We start from the raw sequence: 25,635 nt of genomic DNA on the forward strand, positions 1-25,635 counted from the left end.
ATCCAGGTCATGAAGTTGCAACAATCCAGACCATCACACTACCACCACCACGTTTCACTGATGGTATGATGTTCTATTGTCACGCATGTAATGAGATGTCCACAGGGTATTTGCCCACAAGTCCTGGGAATAATCCAAAAGGTTTTTGGCAAATGTAAGATAAATCTTTGTGTTCTTTTTGGTCAGCAGTGACTTTTCCCTTGGGACTCCGAAATAGCTTTATACCCTTAATAAAACAAATAATCATTTAACAAATGCATTTTGTATTTATGCAGTATGAGTATAAAACACACTGTGTGAGGCTATGAGTTGATACTAAACTCTCACCTTGAGTCCAGAGGGCCAGTGTGCAGATGAAGACACTGATCAGAGTCATGGTTGCTGTGGGTGAAGTTGCTGAGCAGCAGATCTCAGTTATGAAGTGTTAAAGTCACAGGGCTATAAACACTCACAGAGCACTGGAGCATAGGCTGTCAATGCAAAGTGTGTGTGTGTGTGTGTGTGTGTGTGTGTGTGTGTGTGCAGTGCAGTGAAACAGAGGTTTTTGTACGGCAGTTTCATTAGAATGTATCACTGTGGTACACTTTTGGAGGAGGCTCCAGACTTCTCATGAACAGTAAGTGTGTTTTCTTTTTTAAACATCTTTCTTCGATTTTACTAATTTTAAATCTATAGATAAGCTTCTTATTGCAACATTCAGTAGCACACACATTCAGACATGCTGTTATTTTAAAGTAAGTTTCAGGGTTTTATACATGTGTTGGAGCAGTGGTAGCTCAGAGGGCTAGGGCGCTGAGCTACTGATCGGAAGATGTGTGGTTCAATCCCCAGCTCCATCGGGTTGCCACTATTGAGCTCGAGAGCAAGAGCAGGGCCCTTAACTGTACCTGCTCCAGAGGCACTGTATCATGCCTGACCCTGCGCTCTGACCCCAGGGTCAGGCATGATACAGTTATGCTGGGATATAACGTATTTTTTTACGTATAAGTTTTTATTTTTTTTAAGGTCACTGGTGGTCGTATAAGCATTTCACTGCTTATCACACTGTGTATGACTGTGTATGTGACAAATAAAATTTGAATTTGAATTTTGAATTTGAATTCAGATATGTGAAGAATTTTTTTTTACTGTGCTGTAATGTACAGTATATGTGACAAATAAAGGCTTAACTTAAGGTATTATGAACACAATGAAAGGAACAGTTCTATAATAGGTTTTAGTTGACGACAAAAAATTATAAACGCTTAGGCTTAAAACATTCAAAACCATTCACTCCATGCACTGTTTGTTACTGTACAGCTCCTGCGTTATTTATATAAAAGATCACTTTAGAATTATCGCAAATGAATTGTTCTTGTGATCTTTAGTTGTTCAGAAATTGTCCGTGAGGAGGAATCAGACTTTTAAAGGTTCTCTTGTCTCAGAATTTTGGTGTTTACAGCATTCATACAGTATTTCTGTGTTTATGATGTGTTGTTTTAATTTGTTGTTTCCAGAGGCTCCCTCCGTGTCTCTCCTCCCTCCATCCGGTTTACAGCTCTGTGAGGGATCAGCCTCGCTGCTCTGCCTGCTGTCTGACTACTCTCCACAGGGGGCGCTGGTGAGCTGGACAGTGGATGGCTCAGAGGTGAAGAATGGGGTTCTGACCAGCACAGAAGAAGATAAGAATGGCCGTTACAGCCGGAGCAGCACCCTAACCCTCAGCAAAGACCTCTGGGAAAAGGGGGAGAAGTTTCTCTGTACTGTCTCACATAACAAAATCAATTATCCAGTTACGTTCATAAAGAGTCAGTGTGAAGGCTAGTGGATACTCAGAGTTTAACTCAGAGCTGCTTATGATCATCTACAGTCGAGTTTCAGTTCTACACAATGATAAGATTTCTGTCTTTACTCTCTTTACTGTCCCGCTTCTCTTCCTGTAGTTTCTGCTGAAATAAAGCTGAGTTTTGGACGTTGTCTCTTCTTTTATTGGAGGTAATAGTGATGATCAGTGTGATGGGATTAGCTGTAGATTCAGTGCTGTTGTGCTTCAGTGAGTTCGACTGAAGGAAGTTGAACATCTGCTGAAGTTTCTGCTCTATTCTAGGAAAATAATTTAAGCTCTAGGACTAATTTAGCTCTGTTCATGTAAATCTCACTTACAACTCCTACATCCCCCCCTCCCCCGCGGCCTATTTTTCTTCATATGTTGCAGTAACAATATAAAAGTTCATCTTAATAGCTGAATGTAGAACATGTCTTGGAAGTATTCTACAGCTAGACTTTCTCTTTAGTTCTCCCTGTGCTTGGTGGGTTTTCTCTGGGTACTCTGGTTTCCTCCCAAAGTCCAAAGACATGCAGATTAGACTGATTGGTGTTTTTCCCAAAATAGCCGGTAGTGTGTGAATGCCATGGGAACGTCGACACACAACATACAGTGTTAATAATCATTGGCCTCCACAGTGACTAGTTGGACTACAGAGGTTGCTGGATGGATGTATATATATATATACTGTATATATTAAGCATGAGATAAATATACTGTATGCAAAATAGAGGCTAATAAGGATGGATGTTCAGTGGACAGACTAGTGCAAATTTAGATGTGTAAGTGAGATACAGCAATTAAAAGTGAAACCGGTGGAAAGTCACGGCTGATGGAGGCTGATGGCTGTAGATTCACCCATCACACTGCCAGATAATGAAATATGATTAATTACTCTAGAGAACGTTGCTCCAATGTTTAACGAGGCTGCTTTACATTGCTCAAGCCAATGTTTGGTAGAAAAAAAAACACATTCTCTGCTGCATGAAATGACAGGAGGGTATATAAACCGCTATATAATTTGTATTAATTTTGTATTAATATTTTTTTATAATTATTTATAATAATTTAGTATTAATACATTTGTTAAACATGTATTTAAGTTTAATTTATGTCACATGTTTTCTTTGTTAGCAAATTAGCAGTGCAAGCTAACTGTACTAGCTACAAACACTATCACAGAGTACCAATAACCTTTTTTACTTTCTTCCAAGCTTTTTTTTTTCTTTAGTAATGTCTCTGTGAACATTGAATAAGAGGTCATATTGCACAGCATGAAATCAAATCTATCGGTAACACTTTACGATAAGGGTACACGAATTACCATGAATTCATGCATAAATTCATGCATGAATTATGTGTTACTTCATGCATTAATGTCTCATGAATTATCAGGAGTTCAAAGTCTTTCCATCATGACTTCAGAAATGATCAACCCTTTAATTATGACATTAACTAAGGTGGGTACATCACCATGATTTATGGTTTATTACACATGATCATGATGTTTTTTTTTTGTTCACAAAAAAAAATAAATTTTTTTCTATTCACTGTCGATCAATCTATACTTTTGGTATATAAATCATCGTGAATTCATGCATAACATAGGATTATTTCATACACGTGAGACTACTTACCTCGTGCATGCATACAGGCTAGAACAGTACATGTCAATTAAACAGTATGTAACTAATGTTTTATATTAATTATGAATTGTTAAGCACGTTCATGTCTTCATAGTAGCCTGCAGTAAACGGTCAGACCCCAACACTGGTCAATCACAGTAGTCATCATTAACTACACATTAACTTCTCATGAGTTCATCATGTGTATGGCCCCTCAACTAAAGAGGTGACTTGGTCCTTTTATATACAGATAATCAGTGTATTACTGATGTGGGTGTAATTGTGAAATGACATAAATATGAACATTAAAGTTTAAGCTTTTGCACACAGTACACTGAGGACACAAAAGCAACTTGATCTCAACTTTCTGCTTTATTCTTAAACAGTAACCCAGTTAACCCAGTTCCTGTCCCAGTAAAATCAACATCAACGCCTGGAAAGAGCTGAGAAGAAATTCAGTACGTATACCATGAACTTTTAGAAAGAAAAAAAAAAGATGAAAAAAGGCAACAACAGAACACAACAGCTTAGTATGTGGTAAGGAGCCACCTTCAAGCTACTCACGTCAACTCCTCATAAAATATTTAATGCTGAACAAAAATATAATAAACAAATAAATAAATGGCACAAACACATGGCATACAGAACATAGATTAGCTCTTGTAATCATCCAGTAAGGATCTGTCGTCTTTTTTCTTTAGGATAGCTGAAGCTGTAGGTTCCTGCTCACAAAAACCCCTGCAAGTTTCAGCAAACCCTTTCAGGCTGTCCTTTCTTTTAAAAGTGGAGCTCAACATGCGGTCAGTGGCTGCAAGTTCGGCAATCGGAGCCTGCGACTCGATGGTATTTTGACCTACCCCAAGCCTTGTATAAGCTTCAGCTTTGCTGACGTGATCCTTTTCAATCTTCTCCAACACCATGTTGTAGCGGGGGATGGAGCCGTCAGGGGTTTTGACTGTAGGACAAGTGAATGCGTTATTGGCTGATTTCTATTTAATTAAACCAGCCTAGTAATAGTACTGTAATACAGTTTACAATTTTACATATACATAATCATTGAATAAAAATAAGCGAACTTTAAAGTGGTAAACGGAGGTGAAAATTCGTAATTGGTCCATAGATTATAGATTTGTATGTGACAATGGGCAAAGAGTGGCAAATTCAGTATTGTCACTGCTTGCAAAGTCGCACACTTTAAATACTTTTTTGGCTTTGCTGATCCTACTAGGACACATCTGTAAACATCTGTAAACATTGTTGCAATATAAAGTTCTGATTTATCAATCTCTGTTATTTAGTTTGTAAAGTATCATACGAAATGAATTTTAACATTTTGTGTGCATGACAGTTATGAATCTAAAGGTGATGGTAAGGGAGATGGTGGTTTTACAGAGGGGATGCTTTTTGTCGTTTTTTTTCAACAAGTGGGAAGCCATCACCCTGCATCCTCCATCAATTCGAGCCCTGAGTATAGGTGTATGTAAAGTACATTAAAAGTGTTTACATTCATTGTTGACCTGCTGGCCAATCAGAGAGTGACTCTACTGTTTCAATTTGTGTATGACTCACTGCATACCTCTTAGCTTCTTGCCCATTTTTTTGGCCTTTTTTTGGATGGGACTTTTTCTTCTTAGCTTTCTTAGCCCCCAAGGACTCAGAATCTGGCTCTGAATCAGATGATGATAAAACGATTACATTTGACTCTTGTTTCCTCTGTCCAGGTGCCTGTCTTTTAGGTGGGATATTGCTGGCCACATCCCCACCCTTATCACTTCTTACTGCAAGAGCTGTGAAAATCAAAAGGTTAAGGAATTGTTCGACAATGTAATTTTTGCCAATGGTGTTGCGACAATATTTTTTTTGCAAACTTTAAAGTGGTAAATGGAGGTGAAAATTCGTAATTGGTCCATAGATTACAGATTTGTATGTGACAATGGGCAAAGAGTGGCAATTTCAGTATTGTCACTGCTTGCAAAGTCGCACACATTAAATACTTTTTTGGCTTTGCTGATCCTACTAGGACACATCTGTAAACATTGTTGCAATATAAAGTTCTGATTTATCAATCGCTGTTATTTAGTTCGTAAAGTATCATACGAAATGAATTTTAACATTTTGTGTGCATGACAAGTTTTACACAAGGTTATGAATCTAATGGTGATGATAAGGGAGATGGTGGTTTTACAAAGGGGATGCTTTTTGTCATTTTTTTTTCAACAAGTGGAAAGCCGGCCTCCGAGTAGCGCAGTGTTAAAGTGCTTGTCCTATCATCCGGAGATTGCTGGTTCGATTCCCGGGTGATGCTGTAACCTCTCGCAGCCGGAGGTCTAGAGAGAGCTGATTGGCTGAGCTCTCTCAGGGGGGAGGGATGAGAGGTATCTTGTGCTCCCACATTAATCACGGCTCTACAGCCAATCAGGGGCGTCTGTGAGATTGTGCATGCGGAAGGAGCGGCTAGCGCTTTCCTCCGAGTGTGTTACTCCGCCCCTAACGGTGCGTGAGCAAGCAGTTCGAAAAGATGCGATCGGCTGACATCACGCGGTTCGGAGGAAACACGTAATAGTCTTCGGCCCTCCCGGCTGAGTGGTAGTAGTAGCCTTAATGTGGGAGCCCCCTAGGGACTGGGAGGAATTGGCCACGACTAAATTAGGGAGAAAATCTGAAAAAAAAACAAAAAAAAACAAGTGGAAAGCCATCACCCTGCATCTGCCATCAATTTAAGCCCTGAAAAGTACATTAAAAGTGTTTACATTCATTGTTGACCTGCTGGCCAATCAGAGAGTGACTCTACTGTTTCAATTTGTGTATGACTCACTGCATACCTCTTAGCTTCTTGCTAATTTTTTTGGCCTTTTTTGGATGGGACTTTTCCTTCTTAGCTTTCTTAGCCCCCGAGGACTCAGAATCTGGCTTTGAATCGGATGATGATAAAACAATTACATTTGACTCTTGTTTCCTTTGTCCAGGTGCCTGTCTTTTAGGTGGGATATTGCTGGCCACATCCCCACCCTTATCACTTCTTACTGCAAGAGTTGTGAAAATCAAAAGGTTAAGGAATTGTTTGACAAAGTAATTTTTTCCAATGGTGTTGGCAAGTTTTACACAAGGTTATGAATCTAAAGGTGATGCTAAAGGAGATGGTGGTTTTACAAAGGGGATTCTTTTTTGTAATTTTTTTTTTTTAACAAGTGGAAAGCCGGCCTCCGAGTAGCGCAGTGTTAAAGTGCTCGCCCTATCATCCGGAGATTGCTGGTTCGATTCCCGGGTGATGCTGTTACCTCTCGCAGCCGGAGGTCTAGAGAGAGCTGATTGGCTGAGCTCTCTCAGAGGGGAGGGATGAGAGGTATCTTGTGCTCCCACATTAATCACGGCTCTACAGCCAATCAGGGGCGTCTGTGAGATTGTGCATGCGGAAGGAGCGGCTAGCGCTTTCCTCCGAGTGTGTTACTCCGCCCCTAACGGTGCGTGAGCAAGCAGTTCGAAAAGATGCGATCGGCTGACATCACGCGGTTCGGAGGAAACACGTGACAGTCTTCGGCCCTCCCGGCTGAGTGGTAGTAGTAGCCTTAATGTGGGAGCCCCCTAGTGACGGGGAGGAATTGGCCACAACAAAATTAGGGAGAAAATCGGAAAAAAAAATAAAATAAAATAAGTGGGAAGCCATCACCTTGCATCCGCCATCAATTCGAGCCCTGAAAAGTACATTAAAAGTCTTTACATTCATTGTTGACCTGCTGGCCAATCAGAGAATGACTCTACTGTTTCAATTTGTGTATGACTCACTGCATACCTCTTAGCTTCTTGCTAATTTTTTGGGCCTTTTTTGGATGGCACTTTTTCTTCTTAGCTTTCTTAGCCCCCGAGGACTCAGAATCTGGCTCTGAATCGGATGATGATAAAACAATTACATTTGACTCTTGTTTCCTCTGTCCAGGTGCCTGTCTTTTAGGTGGGATATTGCTGGCCACATCCCCACCCTTATCACTTCTTACTGCAAGAGTTGTGAAAATCAAAAGGTTAAGGAATTGTTTGACAAAGTAATTTTTTCCAATGGTGTTGGCAAGTTTTACACAAGGTTATGAATCTAAAGGTGATGCTAAAGGAGATGGTGGTTTTACAAAGGGGATTCTTTTTTGTAATTTTTTTTTTTTAACAAGTGGAAAGCCGGCCTCCGAGTAGCGCAGTGTTAAAGTGCTCGCCCTATCATCCGGAGATTGCTGGTTCGATTCCCGGGTGATGCTGTTACCTCTCGCAGCCGGAGGTCTAGAGAGAGCTGATTGGCTGAGCTCTCTCAGAGGGGAGGGATGAGAGGTATCTTGTGCTCCCACATTAATCACGGCTCTACAGCCAATCAGGGGCGTCTGTGAGATTGTGCATGCGGAAGGAGCGGCTAGCGCTTTCCTCCGAGTGTGTTACTCCGCCCCTAACGGTGCGTGAGCAAGCAGTTCGAAAAGATGCGATCGGCTGACATCACACGGTTCGGAGGAAACACGTGACAGTCTTCGGCCCTCCCGGCTGAGTGGTAGTAGTAGCCTTAATGTGGGAGCCCCCTAGTGACGGGGAGGAATTGGCCACAACAAAATTAGGGAGAAAATTGGAAAAAATAAAAAATAAAATAAGTGGGAAGCCATCACCTTGCATCCGCCATCAATTCGAGCCCTGAAAAGTACATTAAAAGTCTTTACATTCATTGTTGACCTGCTGGCCAATCAGAGAATGACTCTACTGTTTCAATTTGTGTATGACTCACTGCATACCTCTTAGCTTCTTGCTAATTTTTTGGGCCTTTTTTGAATGGCACTTTTTCTTCTTAGCTTTCTTAGCCCCCGAGGACTCAGAATCTGGCTCTGAATCGGATGATGATAAAACAATTACATTTGACTCTTGTTTCCTCTGTCCAGGTGCCTGTCTTTTAGGTGGGATATTGCTGGCCACATCCCCACCCTTATCACTTCTTACTGCAAGAGTTGTGAAAATCAAAAGGTTAAGGAATTGTTCGACAATGTAATTTTTGCCAATGGTGTTGCGACAATATTTTTTTGGCAAACTTTAAAGTGGTAAATGGAGGTGAAAATTCGTAATTGGTCCATACATTATAGATTTGTATGTGACAATGGGCAAAGAGTGACAAATTCAGTATTGTCACTGCTTGCAAAGTTGCACACTTTAAATATTTTTTTGGCTTTGCTGATCCTACTAGGACACACCCGTAAACATTGTTACAATATTAAGTTCTAATTTTTCAATCGCTGTTATTTAGTTCGTAAAGTATCATACGAAATCAATTTTAACATTTTGTGTGCATGACAAGTTTTACACAAGGTTATGAATCTAAAGGTGATGGTAAGGGAGATGGTGGTTTTAAAGAGGGGATGCTTTTTGTCGTTTTTTTTTTCAACAAGTGGGAAGCCATCACCCTGCATCCTCCATCAGTTCGAGCCCTGAGTATAGGTGTATGTAAAGTACATTAAAAGTGTTTACATTCATTGTTGACCTGCTGGCCAATCAGAGAGTGACTCTACTGTTTCAATCTGTGTATGACTCACTGCATACCTCTTAGCTTCTTGCCCATTTTTTTGGCCTTTTTTGGATGGGACTTTTCCTTCTTAGCTTTCTTAGCCCCCGAGGACTCAGAATCTGGCTCTGGATCAGAGGATGATAAAACGATGACATTTGACTCTTGTTTCCTCTGTCCAGGTGCGTGCCTTTTAGGTGGGATATTGCTGGCCACATCCCCACCCTTATCACTTCTTACTGCAAGAGCTGTGAAAATCGAACGGTTAAGGAATTGTTCGACAAAGTAATTTTTGCCAATGGTGTTGCGACAATATTTTTAAAGCTGTAATATTCTCAAATCAGTTTTACTTTTCAGTTTTACCAGTTTCACATACTTTAAAGTTCTGTTAAATGTAGTTGACTGAAATATGCTCACCAGTTTCGTTAGCCTTTGCTGATGCAGAGGTCTGTGGGCGATCCCGCAGAGGTGAAAGCACTGTCAAGTTTCAAGGGCGGACAAAGATAAAATTTAGCTACAGATATCAGTGTTCATCTGTGTGATGTATGCTAATGTCCAGGGCCGGAGTGGGACTCCTTTTCAGCCCTGGAGTTTTCCAGACTTCTTAAACCGGCCCAATTTAGTTCACGACTGACTATATTAAAATAACGTCATTTCCAATTCAGTGCAAATACAGTAGCCTAAGTGTTGAAGATTTATTTGAACAGTTAACACAATGTAATGTTTAACAGTATCAGAATCCGCAGAGTTGCTGCCTTTGTTATCTGTCCCTGAGTAGACTCTACTCTCCCTTTCACACTTCCTTCTGTATCCCTAAACTCGAGAGCACATGTATTTAATCACAATAAAACGCATTCTGTAAGCTTTAACATATGTGGAAAGCATCTTTCAATTTAATTAAAACAAAGCAAATATTTCAAATGGCAAAATATGCAGGCTTTTATATGACTTTTATTCCATTTCACTCGTAGGCTTTTTATATTTACTATCTTTTATTAAAAACATAATAGGTCACTAGGAACACTTGAACATAGAATGTTGTTATATTTTAACTAATGTCATCATGTTTGCTTATTGACAGACTGTGGTACAACAGCTTACCTGTGTTTTCCACATTGAGAGCATCAGTCTCTTGCATGATACAACTGGGTCCTGGCTCTGCGTCTGACACTAAATGGAATTTTAAAAATGGTCTTATTTCTCACCACAAATCTCGCCTTTTTAGCTTTCTGATCAAGCTAAGTCAGATCTATTAATGTAATGAATCATCTGATGTCATTAATTATCACAGGGCATTTTTTATTGAGCAGGTGTAATATTCATTAATATTAATATATTATAATTATATTCACTCAATGACAATCCTACCTGCCCATTCTAGTGTGTTGGGCTCATGACTGGTGCTTGGTAACGCTACAGGGCCTGGCTCTTCTCTGTTAGCAGCAAACGGGACTAGAGGCTGCTGCTGCTGCTGCTGAAGAGCTACAGTACAAGAAAAAGTTCGATACATAAAAATAAATGGTGGTTTGCAGAGATCGTTGTTTTGCACTGCTCCTTACTAGCTTAACGTTAACTTACAGTTAGCTTTATTACTTAAATTTAAACACCTACATCTCTTCTAATAACATTGAACGTCCATAGTGTAGTTTTTCAATAATTTCGGTCAGCATTTATTAATTTACAAAAACTTTAGTAACAATAATCGCGAATGAACTCCTAACTAACTTCTGCGCCATTACGAATTACCATTTACCATTACCGTGCGAATTACGGTAGCATAAATCGATAGACTCTGCTATCAATTTATGCTACGGTAGCATTTTTTGACAAGGCAGCAAAAATCGACAGAACACCGGCCGTTTCATCCTCTTCATGTGTTGTTGTACTCTCCCTGCCGCGTTTCTAGTTTCTAGAACTTTTTTTTTTGTTCATTCTGGCCTTTTCAGTGCCACCTTTGCGCTTTTTATTATCCATTTTTCATCTCTTGCGTATCTCTTAAAAACTGATTGAGCTGTCGGGGCAGTCGAATAATAATTACGTCATTATTAACCTACAGGCTGCATTCTGCTCATAGGGCTGCGAGAACATAAATAAAAAGAGTGGAGCTGCGGTAAAATAATGAAAAAAAAAAGTGCGACTGCTGTAAGTGCTACCCATCGAGTTATGCTACATACCGTATCTGCGCACGCGCAGCCCCACAAGTTTGCACTGTTTCCACACCCATAAATCCATGCTACCTTGGTGCTGAGACTTCGGTTAATAAAAAGTGAGTTTAAACCGTTTTCCTTTGCTTAATTTGACCAAAACATTTGAGTTTCTGCATAAATTGTCATGAATGAGCCTTAACATTAAGGAAAATAAAAACGTAGTGGAAACGAGTGGAAAAGCTTTATTTGTTAAATTTAAACACCTACATTTACATCTTTTTGTATACTTGAAGCTCTTCTAATAACTTTGAACGTCCATAGTGTAGTTCTTCAATAATTTCGGTCAGCACTTATTAATTTACAAAAACCTTAGTAACAATAAGTGCGAATGAACTCCTAACTAACTTCTGCGCCATTACCTCGGTGAAAAGGTTTACCGTGCGAATTACGGTAGCGTAAATCGATAGACTCTGCTATCGATTTGTGCTCTGGTAGCATTTTTCGACAAGGCAGCAAAAATCGACAGAACAAAAAACAAACCAGCCCACCGGGAATTCTCCCATGCCTCCAAATTAGCCAATCTGGGCCTGCTAATGTCTGATGGCTGGGCAGGTCAACAGCTTTGCTTTTACATTTATGTTTATCTCCAAAATACTCAGGACTGAGGTGATTTTGAATCAGATAAAAAACTGGCGACTATTACTAACATACATTTAACCTCTTCTTCTTTTTGGATAATGCTGTATGTTGGAGACAAACTTTAGATATAACAATGAGGGTTGGAGCCAACATTTTATTCCTAAAAGGAACAATATTTTTATATAAAAAAAAGTTAAAAGATGAGATTGACAAAGGATATGATATTTTGACAAATATTGACAAAGGATATGATATTTTACTTAAACACAATGTGTAGATGGCACTGTGACACAGGGATGCAAATTCGATGGACATTATAAATTATGCACATACATAATTATTAATTTATTTATTATTATTTGACATACCTGAACATGGCTGTGTCACAAAAAATGACATGTAAAATTTAGAATGGCAATGAAAGTGATCTACTAGAATTTAGAAATACTAAGCTCCGGCCTCCATTTGTAGCGAAGATTCACTGATTTATTACATTACAGTGTGTAAAGGGCCCTCTTATTACTCTAAAGATTGTTATTAGGAACCAAGCACTATGAACATCAGCCCTAAAGTATGTTGTCATAGTGTGTGAAGGGCCCTTTTGTTCTTCTAAGGTTTTTTTTTTTTTTCTTAAAAAAAAGGCCTATTTCCGTTACAGTGTATGAAGGACACACTTGTTTATTGTTAAGGATTGTTAAGGATTATTATAATTGAGGCCCAAGGACTATGATATCAGCCCTTTTATGTCATCATAGTGTGTGAGGGAGCCTCATGTTCTTCTAAGGATTAATATTTTTCAGAGACCAAGCACTATGACATCAGCCCTATTACATCATAGTGTATGAATGGCCCTCTTGTTTTTCTGAGGATTTCTTCCAGCCTCCAGGTCTTTTTGGCGAAAAGTCATTAGTGACAGGTTAGAAACTGCTGCCATTAGGATGCCGAATATCCAATGTCCAACGTCAAACCAACTTTATGAACTGGCACGTACAGTCTAATACATAAGGTAATTACTGATATATTAATTTATATAACTTCCAAAATGGATATATAACAGCTACAAATGTAAACTTTTGCATTACCATGGGTTAGTGAACATGAATAAAATAGTTATTTAGATTATTATATTTTACTGTACATGAGGGAAAAAGGTAATTAATACTTTAGGCATCGAGCAACTAGCTAGTAACTTAACTTGCTTGCTAGCCAACGCCTAGCTATTAAGTAGTGGACATAAATCTCAAACAAAACTAACTCAATGCATACATCAATATCCACACATTTGAGGTGGTTACCTTGATGTGTGTGTCTGGACTTGACGCGCATCTCTTCCTCCTCCTCCTCCTCCTCCTCCTCCTCCTGTTTCCTGCTAAATGGTTGAAATAAAGCAATAGAGTCCTTTCTTGTTGGTAGCCTCATTTCCAAAAGGAACTCTGGAGGGGCCTGTATTTCCTCTGTATTGTCAAAGAATGTTATCTTTGTCAGAGTAAAGGGAGCTCCAAATAGTTTCATGTTATTAAGAAATCGTACAATGTTTTTGTTTGGATTCATGTCTACAACATAGTAATTGGGGTCCTAATGTCATTAGTCCCTGGAGGATTGTGTCCTATACGTGCCAGTAGCTGGTCTGTTTTGCAAATGCGTACGCTAGAACGTTCAAGCGTGTAACACACCATGACCTCACAGATGCAAGCTTGAGTTGCCTTGGTAACCTAAAATGACAAAGTACAGTATAGTGCGCAGAGTAGAGTACAGTTCACCTCTCCCAAATGAAGCGGACAAGGAGGGGGGGGCTGAATTATGTCAGTGACACCTTTGAATGAAAACCTTTTTCACCTTTTGAAACCACGTTTCATTCAAAATATTATAAACACAGACCAATCATTTACACTTATTTCATTATATAATAATAAAAATAGGTAATAAAAAACGATTATGATCTACTAAAATAACTAAATAAAATGCCCCCTGTCATGGATTGCCCCCCCCCCCAACATAATAGCAATCAAATATTGTATTAGAACTTAAATTTATAGGTTAATGGTTTACAAATTACATGAGACAATAAAATAAAATAAACAATATGAAAATAAATGTTGTATATGAAAAATATTAATATTAATATTTTTTTCATCTACTGTGGAACATGTATACTTTTATATTGTTTTTTAAATATTAAATTAGTTTCGTCTAATTTTTTATCATAAACAATATTTATTTTTTATTATATATATTTATTTGCATATTCATGACAAACCCCTGAAAACTAAATGTGCCACAAACTAAACATTATACAAGAATTTGGATTAAGGATATTTTATTTTATTTTGTTTTATTTATAAATTTTTTATTTATAAGGACCCTTAGTTTCAGGCTTTATGACTAATATGATATTATTTGGAGATTGAGGGGAAACCGAACGGCCAAGCTTTTGAAGGAACACCTCGTTGTTATAGAATGGACCTACTGGCTTGGAAACAAGCGTAAGGAAGGATTACTTGGTCGTTTTTAAAGGACATTCGACACCAGTTTCTCTGTTAGCTAATGGTTGTTTAGAAGTGTAGAAACTGGAATTATATCTTAGTTGCAGGGTTTTTTTTTTTCAGCTCGGAATGAAAAAAAAAAAAGAAAAAATATCCGTACTTGATATTTACATGAATTAAACATGTTTGTATATGCCATGATTTTATGCCGGATGGGTTAACTGGGTTACTGTTTAAGAATAAAGCAGAAAGTTGAGATCAAAGTCGCTTTTGTGTCCTCAGTGTACTGTGTGCAAAAGCTTAAACTTTCATCTTCATATTCATGTCATTTCACAATTACACCCACATCAGTAATACACTATTATTAAAAGGACCAAGTCACCTTTTTAGTTGATACTACATACTGTTTAATTGACCTATACTGTTCTAGCCTGTATGCATGCATGAGGTACATTTACATTTAGGCATTTGGCAGACGCTCTTATCCAGAGCGACTTACATTTTTTTTTTTTTTTATCTTATTACACATCTGAGCAGTTGAGGGTTAAGGGCCTTGCTCAAGGGCCCAACAGTGGCAACTTGGTGGTTGTGGGGTTCGAACCTGGGATCTTCCGAACCGTAGTCCAATGCCTTAACCACTGAGCCAGCCCTGGCCAAGGCAATGAGGTAAGTAGTCTCACGTGTATGAAATAATCCCATTTTATGCATGAATTCACGATGATTTATATACCAAAAGTATAGATTTATCGACAGTAAATAGGAAAGACGGGTTTTTTTTTGTGAACAAAAGAAAACATCATGATCATGTGTAATAAACCATCAATCATGGGGATGTACCCACCTTAGTTAATGTCGTAATTAAAGGGTTGATCATTCATGAAGTCATGATGGAAAGACTCATGTTAGTTCCTGATAATCTATCCTTATGTCTATATATCTATCCACATCTAATTTTTTGTCCATTTTTTATCCATCAACTGTAAGTGGCATTAAAATAAAATAAAATAGTGTGTGTGTGTGTGTGTGTGTGTGTGCAGAATTTCCTCTGAAGTTGAGGAAGTTAATGTAGAGTGTTGAATGTAGAGTTCATACTGATCTCCTGTATCTTCAAGCCGGACTCTAAGAGTGAGAAGTTTATGAAGAAATCCTGTCTCATGTCCACTATTACTTTGTTTACTAAAAATGATCCACAGCTAAGGAAGGTGAACTCCTCTCATTGATGTGTGTGCATTAGTGAGTTAGTGTTGTGTGTTTCTCATTCATTGTGACATTGTGCTGTATCACATCCTTCCCACAGCACCTGCAGTCGCCCCCAGCTGCAGCAGTGCTTCTCTGTTCTGTCTCACTGACCCAGGTTTTTGTACGATGCTCTAACACTGTGTAACACCCAGTTACCACTGCTCCCATGCTCAGCCTTACAGTAATAATCTCCTGCATCTTCAGATTGGACTCCATTAATGGTCAGAGTGAAGTCGCTATCAGATCCACTGCCATTGAAACGAGCTGGAGTTCCGGTGTGTAATCTTGTAGTTTCATAGATCAGGAGTTTAGGAACTTCTCCAGGTTTCTGCAGGTACCACATTAGACTGGTACCACTCTCCACCCGGTTACTGCTTCTACAGTTGATGGCGACTTTGCTTCCTGGAACAACAGTTTGCACTGAAGGAGTTTGAGTCACGGTCTCCTGTCCTCTGGATCCTGAAGAGAAACGCAGATTGTGTTTATTTGCTGTAAAGTGGTGGAGAACGAGTATGAAATGAAGTGTGTGAGGCTGTGAGTTGATGTTAAACTCTCACCTTGAGTCCAGAGGGCCAGTGTGCAGATGAAGACGCTGATCAGAGTCATGGTTGCTGTGGGTGAAGTTGCTGAGCAGCAGATCTCAGTCATGAAGTGTTAAAGTCACAGGGATTTAAACCCTCCCAGAGCACTGAAGCATGGGGCCACATTTACATTCATGGCTTTTGGGAGACGCCCTTATCCAGAGTGATTTATGTTTATCTCATAGTGGCAGCTTGTTGGTTCTGGGGTTGGTTCTGGTCTGGTGACTTAACCTTCCTATTGATAGTCCAACAACGTAACTACATCTCCCCCTATCCCTGGGTATAAATGAAAAATGTGTGTGTATGTATACGGTACACTGCAATGAATTTGTATGACAGTTTCATTAGATTGTATCACTGTGGTCCACTTTTTGGTGGTGCCACCAGACTCTTCATGAACGGTCATCTTTTAAAACAAAACCAATTAATTGAATCTTTCTCACATTACCTTTACTAGTAAGATGGTCTTCCGTGTAAACGCCTTATTGATCAATTATTTTTGGCATAATAAAGATTTAATGACATGAACATTCAATAAGGAATTATATTCAAATAAGATTTTCAAGCGTTTACACACAATGTATGGGGTAAATGCGAAATTCAGCTACGGATGTTTTGTGTTATTGTACTTTCCCTGTGTTATTGCAGTTAGGGCATCTACATTATTCGCATGCAAGGCCACTGTAAAATAATAGCTAGGAGATTTAATACAGATTTATTTTAGCTTTGATTGACTTCCTCAGAATCCTTTGAGTCAAATGGATATGCCTAGTATTCGGTGACATTGCAATACGTCCACTTTGTTTTTCTTCCAATTATTTTGTTGCAGCTTTGGAGGATCTTTGTTCTTCTTGCTGGAAGATCCAGTGGATGGCTCAGAGGTGAAGTACAGAGGTTCTAACCATCGCAAAAGAAAGACAGTTACAGTCGCTCCAGCACCGTGACCCTCAGTAAAGGGGAAAAAAGGTGGAGGAGTTTATCTGTATAGACACAATGTCTATATTTCTGTCTTCTTCGTCTCTTCACTGTCTTGATGCTGGACGTTGTTGGTTCATTTATTTGAGTTAATAGTGATGATGAGTGTGATGGGATTAGCTGTAGATTCAGTGCTGTGTGTCGTGCTTCACTGAGTTCGACTGAAGGAAGTTGAACATCTGCTGAAGTTTCTGGTCTATTCTGAGAAAAAGAAACTCCTTGAGTTCTGTTCATGTAAATGTCATGTGTAGAGCAGATAAGGAGAAGCAATAGAAACTAGAAATGAATACAAACAAAGCTTGGGGCGACGAAACAGCACTTAAAGATCACTCAGGGTGTTTTCACATTTGTGGTTTGGTTCTAAATATAAAATTATACATTAGTTTTGGTTGACTGTTATAAAGTCCTGGTTCAGTTAGCATTCACGCTGATATTTCCAACATCAAATCAAAAGACATCAGATCAAACGCCAGAAGGCTCGCGAATTATATATGGTGGTGTCTTTACAAGATAAAAACTTATGAAAAGTTTATAAAATGTGATGTTTTGTATTAAAAAATACACAAATATGGCTCCCAATAATAATAAGAAAACGCCACCGATGCGCCTAATGTTTTTACTTTGAGACTAGCTTTTATCCAGACAGCCACCGGTGGCAACCGCCAGTGATCTTTAATCCCGTGATAGACTCTCTGCCTGTGAGCACACGAGCACACCATAGTACACAAGGGGTTCAATTACAAGAGAGCTTAAAAACATACGACATTTCATTAATCCATTCAAATCATGGTATGCTAGTGAATGTTTTACAACTTGACTCGACTTGCTCCCTTGTGCATCCCTGTGCTCTAATTTGGTGGTGTTTACTGTATTAATTACATTAGGTATTTAATTTTTCCCCTTATTTTGAAACTCCATAGCTAGGACTTTTTCCCGCTCTACATGGAATGTGGCAAATATAGAGTGGTCCAGTGAAAGTCCTCGGGTACAGCCATCATTATCAGATAATGCTAACTAAGCAGAATCAGTTTAGATATCTTACATATTCAACATTTTTACACATCTCTGTTTTTAAGATTTTCTTTTTTCTTCTCGGAAAATAATGGTCAGCAACCGTAACCGAAACGATTTCACTCTGCCATTAATACGTCCTTTGAATCTTGGACCTGAATTTTGGATATCTTTCAGGTCGTTAACTTTTGAATTGAACCACACCAGAACCGTCCGTTTGGAAGAGGACTGAGACACACCTCTTCAAGTGGACTCGGTTCTCTCGCTCATCGTGCATTGAGGTTCAGATGGCAGCGTTCACATTGGTTCAAGTGAACCGCACTAACAGAGCAACTGCACCAGAGAACCGAACATGCCAAGTGTGAACACGGCCTCAGAGTCAGACTGAATGTAATCAATAATCTTTGAAACATGATCTCTGGGTTTCAGTCTCAACCAGCTTAATACTGTGAATGGAAATGATGTTCGGTCAGTATTTCTAAACTGTGTTGGCTATGTTTGTGGTTGTATCGTGAAAAAATGTGGAAAAGTTCAAGGGGTATATGAATTTCAGATTTCACAATTATATGTCTTAGCAAAATCTGATGAGAGACATGAGCTTAATAAAGTTGATAAATGTGTGAAGGACATTGGACAATGGATGCTAATTAACTTTCTTCTGCTTAATCGGGACAAAACAGAAGTACAGTACTGATACTAGGACCACATGGAGCTAGAAGTAAGCTATCTGATCACACAGTAGCTCAGGATGGTCTTTCCGTTTCATCACGGAGAACAGTAAAAGACCTTGATTATAGAGTCTTTCATTTGGTTAATAGTATATAGATAATAATACCAGGTTAGCATTCTTTCATCTCAGAAATATTGCAGAAATATTAACAACTTGTTGGTTGCAGCTCCACATGGAGCAGCTCCACATGCTCCTTCTGAGAAAGCACCGATCCCACCTCCGTCTGCTCTTCTCATCTGCCTGATCCATCCTGAAGCCATACTTCAGTGGGTTTAAGAGGAAATTCTGTCCCATGTCTAATATGTTATAGTCAATAAAAGGTAATCCGCAGCTGAGAAAGATGGATTGATCTCACAGACACGTGTGTGTGTGAATTAGTGAGTTAGTGTGGCGTGTGTTTCCTCTTATCCACAGTGTGTGTGTGTGTGATTGTGGTGTGTCACATTCTCCCCCTCGGCACCTGCAGTCACTCCCAGCTGCAGCAGTGCTTTTCTGTGCTCACTGAACCAGGTTTTTGTACGATGCTATAACACTGTGTGGACACATAGCTACTACTGATCTTATGGCTACTCTGACAGTAGTAATCTCCTGCATCTTCAGCCTGGATTCCGCTGATGGTCAGAGTGAAGTCAGTCTTGGATCCACTGCCACTGAAACGAGCTGGAGTTCCTGTAAACAAGTGACTCACCCAGCGCACTAAGAGTTTAGGAGCTTCTCCCTGTTTCTGCAGGTACCAGGCGAGGCAGTCGTATGATACACCCTGAGGCCCACAGTCGTGCCAAACAGCAGTACTGAATTTACAGTTGAGGGTGATGGTGTTCCCTGGAACAACAGTTTGCACTGAAGGAGTTTGAGTCACGGTCCCCTGTCCTCTAGATCCTGAAGAGAAACGCAGATTGTGTTTATTTGCTGTAAAGTGGTGGAGAACGGGTATGAAATGAAGTGTTGTTAAAGATGTTAAACTCTCACCTTGAGTCCAGAGGGCCAGTGTGCAGATGAAGACGCTGATGAGAGTCATGGTTGCTGTGGGTGAAGTTGCTGAGCAGCAGATCTCAGTCATGAAGTGTTAAAGTCACAGGGATTTAAACCCTCCCAGAGCACTGAAGCATGGCTGCTAATGCAAAGTGTGTGTGTGTGTGTGTGTGTGTGTGTGTGTTACAGCGTGAAAGAGGTTTTTGTATGATGGTTTCATTAGAATGTATCACTGTGGTGGACTTTTGGTGGAGGAACCAAACTCATTATTAAAAGTAAGTGTGCTCTGTTAATACAGATACATGAATTTTATTAATAATGACATTAATTATTTTATGACATCATTATTTGTGTGTAAGTAATGTTTATTGTGTGGTGTTATGATCGGTTAAGAAACACAATTCAGTAACGGAATAGATTCAATATTAATGTATTAATACAATAAAAATATAATTATTAATGTTAAATTCAGTGTGTACAATTCAGACATCTGACTTTCAGTAAATACGCAAGTACTCTGTTTTAAACGTTTAAGAATATACATATCAAGGAATATTTATGTTTGTTTTTTTGACACCTCCAAGGCTGAGGTTGTGAATCTCATCTTATCTGCATTGTGTCAAGTTTGCGTGTTCTCCCTGGGCTTGTTTGGTTTCCTCTGGTTTGCTCTCACAGTCGAAAGACACCCGCTATAGAGTGACACATCTCACATTTGCCCATCGTGTATGACTGGTGACTGGACATATGAGTGTATGTGTGTGCGCTGCGGATAGGCTTCTGATGGTGGACACCATGCGTCTTTATTCAGAACTGAAGACAAAATTAAATTCTTTGATGTGTCCCCACTGTAGTTGTTTTGAATTAATTTCTGACAAGTGATAAGTGATAATAAGAGCATAAAGTCAAAAATGTTCTCTAATAATTTTAAACGATCAATTATTGAATAGAAAACCAGGTCTGTGAATGACGTGTGTATTTGTGTCTTTGTCATCTCCAGCCGGTCCCACAGTGAAGCCCTCCGTGTCTCTGCTCCCTCCGTCCCCTCTGCAGCTGTCCGAGGGATCGGCCTCACTGCTCTGCCTGCTGTCTGGTTACTCCCCACAGGGGGCGCTGGTGAGCTGGACAGTGGACGGATCAGAGGTGAAGGATGGGGTTCTGACCAGCACAGAAGAACAGAAGAACGGGTTTTACAGTCGGAGCAGCACCCTGACCCTCAGCAAAGACCTCTGGGAAAAAGGGGAGGAGTTTATCTGTAAGGTCTCCCATGATGGTGTCAATCATCCAGTCATGTTCAGAAAGTGTCTCTGTGAACGCTAGACAAAGTTTAACACAGTACTTATGATCATCTGCAATAGAGTTTCAGTTCTACACAATGCTGAGATTTCTGTCTTTACTCTCTTCACTGTCCTGTTGCTCTTCCTGTAGTTTCTGCTGAAATAAAGCCGAGTTTTGGACGTTGTCTCTTTTTTTATTGGAGTTAATAATAATGATCAGTGTGATGGGATTAGCTGTAGATTCAGTGCTGTGTGTTGTGCTTCAGTGAGCTTGAGTGAAAGACGTTGAACATCTGCTGAAGTTTCCGTTCTGAGAGAACCTCATTTAGCTCCGTTCATGCAAATCTCTCTCTCTCTCTCTCTCTCTCTCTGACTAAAGAGACTAATAATACCATAAAAGATGTAACTCAGTAAAGCCCATTCTTCTGCACATGTTGCAGTAACAACACAAACCTTCATCTTAATTCAGTACATACTGTATGACTATAGAACATAAAAGCTTGGTCTCGTTTCAACTGATTAGATTTGGCCGAAGGTTTGGAGATAGTGTACATATGGAAAACTTAAAAACAAAAGTAGGCCAGCATGTACAGTACATACAGTATGCAGCTGCAAATGTTCTTCAGGTGCCGGTGCGGTCAGCCAAACTGAAAAAGACAGATTTGATCAGACTCCTAGCAGTCTATTTAGACTTGTTCTGAAGGACACACAACAGGGTGTTGGTGATGTGAAATAAAGAGAAGAGGCCTTTATTATTTTGTCCTAGGATCCAAAGAGAACAAAGTCCAGTAAAATTGGCTCTCCTCCCCCCCCCAATAATATTTCAAAAAAGATTCATCAGTACTGTGTATATATCAGTGGCATGGTTTCCTGAAACAGTTTGTTGGCGGTATGACCGCCGTCTCATCTGATTAATCCTTCATGTTCTTAGCCAGTTTTACCCTGGCTTCCATTGACATGATCCTGGAAGATCACAGTTTGATGACACTATGCAGAAAGCCTTATCTGATAGGTTTACTTTTCTTTTTTTTTCTTTTTTTTTTTTTTGAATGGATCGCTAATTTCAGCCTGGCTGACCTTTAGACAAGGTGAAATGCATTGATAAAACCAAATAATAATAATTAGTGCTTTATAGTACAGCATTAACTGTCTGAACCATCACTGACCCTGTACCGAGTTTCAACACACATTCACCAAATACCATTATTCTTGCGTCATGTTTTTATTAAGTGGTAAGGATGGCTGGGTTTCGCAGAGTTTTAAATGGTGTAGATGAGGATCAGCACCTCTAAATCTGTGGCCATGGTTCTCAGAAGGTAACTGATACAGTAGATCGTCTACTTCAGGTAGGGAGCTGGTCATTACCCCAAATGAAATAGTTCAAGTTTCTCAGGGTCTTGTTTACAAGTGAGGGGACATTGGAGCATGAGGTCGGCTGGAGAATCGGCGCAGTAGGGGCGGTATTGCAGACACTTTATTACATCATAATGGCGAAAAGAGAGTTGAGTCAAAAATCAAAGCTGTCACTCTACCAGTCGATCTTCATTCCCACCTTCACCTATGGGCATCAGCATTGGGTCATGACCGATAGGACAATATCACTAACACAAGCGGCCGAAATGGATTTTGTTAGTAGGGTAGCTGCCTTTCTCCTTAAAGAAAGGGATGAGAAGCTCAGTTATCTGTGATAAACATACTGCTCCTCTGCCTGGAAAGGAGTCAGTTGAGGTGATTTGGGCATCTGATGAGGAGGCAACCAGCACACCTCCCTAGGAAGATGTTCTTGGCAAGCCCAGCTAGGAGGAGAGCATGTTGTTCCAACACTGTGTTAATGTAGTGTTCATTCTGTTGACTGTACTGGTCTCCTGTATCTACAAACTAGACTTTAAGAGTGAGAAGTTTATGAACAAATTTTGTCTCATGTCCACTATCATTACTACAGTATGTTCACAAAAAATGGTCCAAGGATGGTGGATTCCTCTCATTGATGTATGTGCATTAGTGAGTTAGTGTTGGGTGTTTCTCTCTCATTGTGACATTGTGCTGTATCACATCCTCTCCCAGAGCACCTGAATTTGCCCACAGCTGCAGCAGTGCGTCTCTGTGCACTCTTACTGACCCAGGTTTTTGTACGACGTGCTAACACTGTGTAACACCCAAGCACCATCCTTCGGATGTTCAGCCTTACAGTAATAATCTCCTGCATCTTCAGCCTGGACTCCACTGATGGTCAGAGTGAAGTCGGTATCCAATCCGCTGCCAAGTGAAACGAGCAGGAGTTCCAGTGTGTAATTTTGTAGCCTCATGTATCAGAAGCTTAGGAGCTTCTCTAGGTTTCTGAAGGTACCAGAATAGACTGGTACCACTATCCACCCGGTTACTGGTTCTACAGTTAATGGTGACTTTGCTTCCTGGAACAACAGTTTGCACTTAAGGAGTTTGAGTCACGGTCCCCTGTCCTCTGGATCCTGAAGAGAAACGCAGATTGTGTTCATTTGCTGTAAAGTGGTGGAGAACGGGTATGAAATGAAGTGTGTGAGGCTGTGAGTTGATGTTAAACTCTCACCTTGAGTCCAGAGGGCCAGTGTGCAGATGAAGACGCTGATGAGAGTCATGGTTGCTGTGGGTGAAGTTGCTGAGCAGCAGATCTCAGTCATGAAGTGTTAAAGTCACAGGGATTTAAACCCTCACAGGGCACTGAAGCATGGGCTGCTAATGCAAAGTGTGTGTGTGTGTGTGTGTGTGTGTGTGTGACAGGTTTTTAAACAATGGTTTCGTTAGAATGTATCACTGTGGTACACTTTTGGTGGAGGAACCAAACTCATTATTAAAAGTAAGTGTGCTCTGTTAATACAGATACATGAATTTTTATTAATAATGACATTAATTATTTTACTAAAAAACAGATTATTTGTGTTTGTTTGTGTGTAAGTAATGTTTATTGTGTGGTGTTATGATTAGTTGAGAAACACAATTCAGTAACAGAATAGATTCAATATTAATGTATTAATACAATAAAAATATAATTATTAATGTTAAATTCAGTGTGTACAATTCAGACATCTGACTTTCAGTAAATACGCAAGTACTCTGTTTTAAACGTTTAAGAATATACATATTAAGAAATATTTATCTCTGTTTTTTTGACACTCCAAGGCTGAGGTCGTGAATCTCATCTTATCTGCATTGTGTCGGGTTTGCGTGTTTTCCCTGGGCTTGTTTGGTTTCCTCTGGTTTGCTCTCACAGTCGAAAGACACACGCTATAGAGTGACACATCTCACATTTGCCCTTCGTGTATGACTGGTGACTGGACATATGAGTGTATGTGTGTGTGCTTGGGATAGGCTTCTGATGGTGGACACCATGCGTCTTTATTCAGAACTGAAGACAAAATGAAATTCCTTGATGTGTCCCCACTGTAGTTGTTTTGAATTAATTTCTGACAAGTGATAAGTGATAATAAGAGCATGAAGTCAAAAATGTTCTCTAATTATTTTAAATGATCAATTATTGAATAGAAAACCAGGTCTGTGAATGACGTGTGTATTTGTGTCTTTGTCATCTCCAGCCGGTCCCACAGTGAAGCCCTCCGTGTCTCTGCTCCCTCCGTCCCCTCTGCAGCTGTCCGAGGGATCGGCCTCGCTGCTCTGCCTGCTGTCTGGTTACTCCCCACAGGGGGCGCTGGTGAGCTGGACAGTGGACGGATCAGAGGTGAAGGATGGGGTTCTGACCAGCACAGAAGAACAGAAGAACGGGTTTTACAGTCGAAGCAGCACCCTGACCCTTAGCAAAGACCTCTGGGAAAAAGGGGAGGAGTTTATCTGTAAGGTCTCCCATGATGGTGTCAATCATCCAGTCATGTTCAGAAAGTGTCTTTGTGAACGCTAGACAAAGTTTAACACGATACTTATGATCATCTGCAATAGAGTTTCAGTTCTACACAATGCTGAGATTTCTATCTTTACTCTCTTTACTGTCCTGTTGCTCTTCCTGTAGTTTCTGCTGAAATAAAGCCGAGTTTTGGACGTTGTCTCTTCTTTTATTTGAGTTAATAGTGATGATCAGTGTGATGAGAGAGTGGGATTGGCTGTAGATGCAGTGCTGTTGTGCTTCAGTGAGCTTGAGTGAAAGACGTTGAACATCTGCTGAAGTTTCTGCTCTATTCTGGAAGAAAGAAACTCATTCATGCAAATCTCAGATACAGCTCACTGCTCTCTCTCTCTCTCTCTATTGTAAAGAGAAAAACGTCTTTAAATGGTAAAGTGACCGGATCACTAAGGTCATTAAAGGAATAAGTGTCCCCTTGAGGAGACAGGGTTAGGGACCTTGCTCAATGCCTCAACAGTGGCAGTTTTGTGAGGCTGGGGATTGTATCCTCGATCTGCTGATCAGTAATCTAGTACCCTAAATTTTTGATCCACTTCTGCCCCTAAAGAAGAGGGGCCAGCATGTACTGTACTGTATGTGCGGCCATGCCCTTCTGTAGACAGCCTTCACTTTAAAGAGCATAAACAACCAGCAAAGTTTAAAAACCACCTGCAAACTGCTACAATACACCTTTAAAAAACTTACAAAATGTTGTTTTTCAGTCATCAGGTAAGTAAAAAAAAAATTGAGCGTAGTCAAAATGTAATTTTTG

General features: G+C 39.8%; 1 protein-coding gene, 1 long non-coding RNA gene and 4 gene segments (V, D, J or C); 3 read left to right on the forward strand and 3 right to left on the reverse strand.

The window, feature by feature from the left end:
- The first annotated feature begins 514 nt into the window (after positions 1–514).
- Positions 515–1,951, forward strand: LOC128518073 (immunoglobulin kappa constant-like). The segment is given in 2 exon segments: positions 515–616; positions 1,497–1,951. Coding segments are annotated over 2 exon segments (315 nt in total).
- Positions 1,952–3,805: 1,854 nt separating this feature from the next.
- LOC128514229 (uncharacterized) lies at positions 3,806–13,149 on the reverse strand. Its single transcript, XM_053487987.1, has 6 exons — positions 13,026–13,149; positions 10,046–10,114; positions 9,362–9,421; positions 8,983–9,192; positions 5,006–5,216; positions 3,806–4,384 (listed from the first exon to the last, which is right to left on the reverse strand). The coding sequence occupies exons 1-6, from the start codon at positions 13,147–13,149 to the stop codon at positions 4,372–4,374; spliced, it is 687 nt and encodes a 228-aa protein (XP_053343962.1). The 3' UTR covers positions 3,806–4,371.
- A 2,085-nt stretch (positions 13,150–15,234) lies between these two features.
- On the reverse strand, positions 15,235–17,485 carry LOC128518072 (immunoglobulin kappa variable 6-21-like). The segment is given in 2 exon segments: positions 15,235–15,911; positions 16,010–17,485. Coding segments are annotated over 2 exon segments (447 nt in total).
- Positions 17,486–19,092: 1,607 nt separating this feature from the next.
- Positions 19,093–19,797, reverse strand: LOC128512840 (immunoglobulin kappa variable 6-21-like). The segment is given in 2 exon segments: positions 19,093–19,628; positions 19,719–19,797. Coding segments are annotated over 2 exon segments (462 nt in total).
- LOC128514279 (Ig lambda-3 chain C region-like) lies at positions 19,766–21,175 on the forward strand. The segment is given in 2 exon segments: positions 19,766–19,778; positions 20,719–21,175. Coding segments are annotated over 2 exon segments (333 nt in total).
- Positions 21,176–23,723: 2,548 nt separating this feature from the next.
- Positions 23,724–25,021, forward strand: LOC128513123 (uncharacterized). Its single transcript, XR_008356355.1, has 2 exons — positions 23,724–23,828; positions 24,565–25,021. It is a non-coding gene; the product is annotated as an uncharacterized LOC128513123 (long non-coding RNA).
- Positions 25,022–25,635: the final 614 nt, after the last annotated feature.

Source organism: Clarias gariepinus, chromosome 2, assembly GCF_024256425.1.
Source record: "Clarias gariepinus isolate MV-2021 ecotype Netherlands chromosome 2, CGAR_prim_01v2, whole genome shotgun sequence".
Lineage (NCBI taxonomy): Eukaryota > Metazoa > Chordata > Actinopteri > Siluriformes > Clariidae > Clarias > Clarias gariepinus.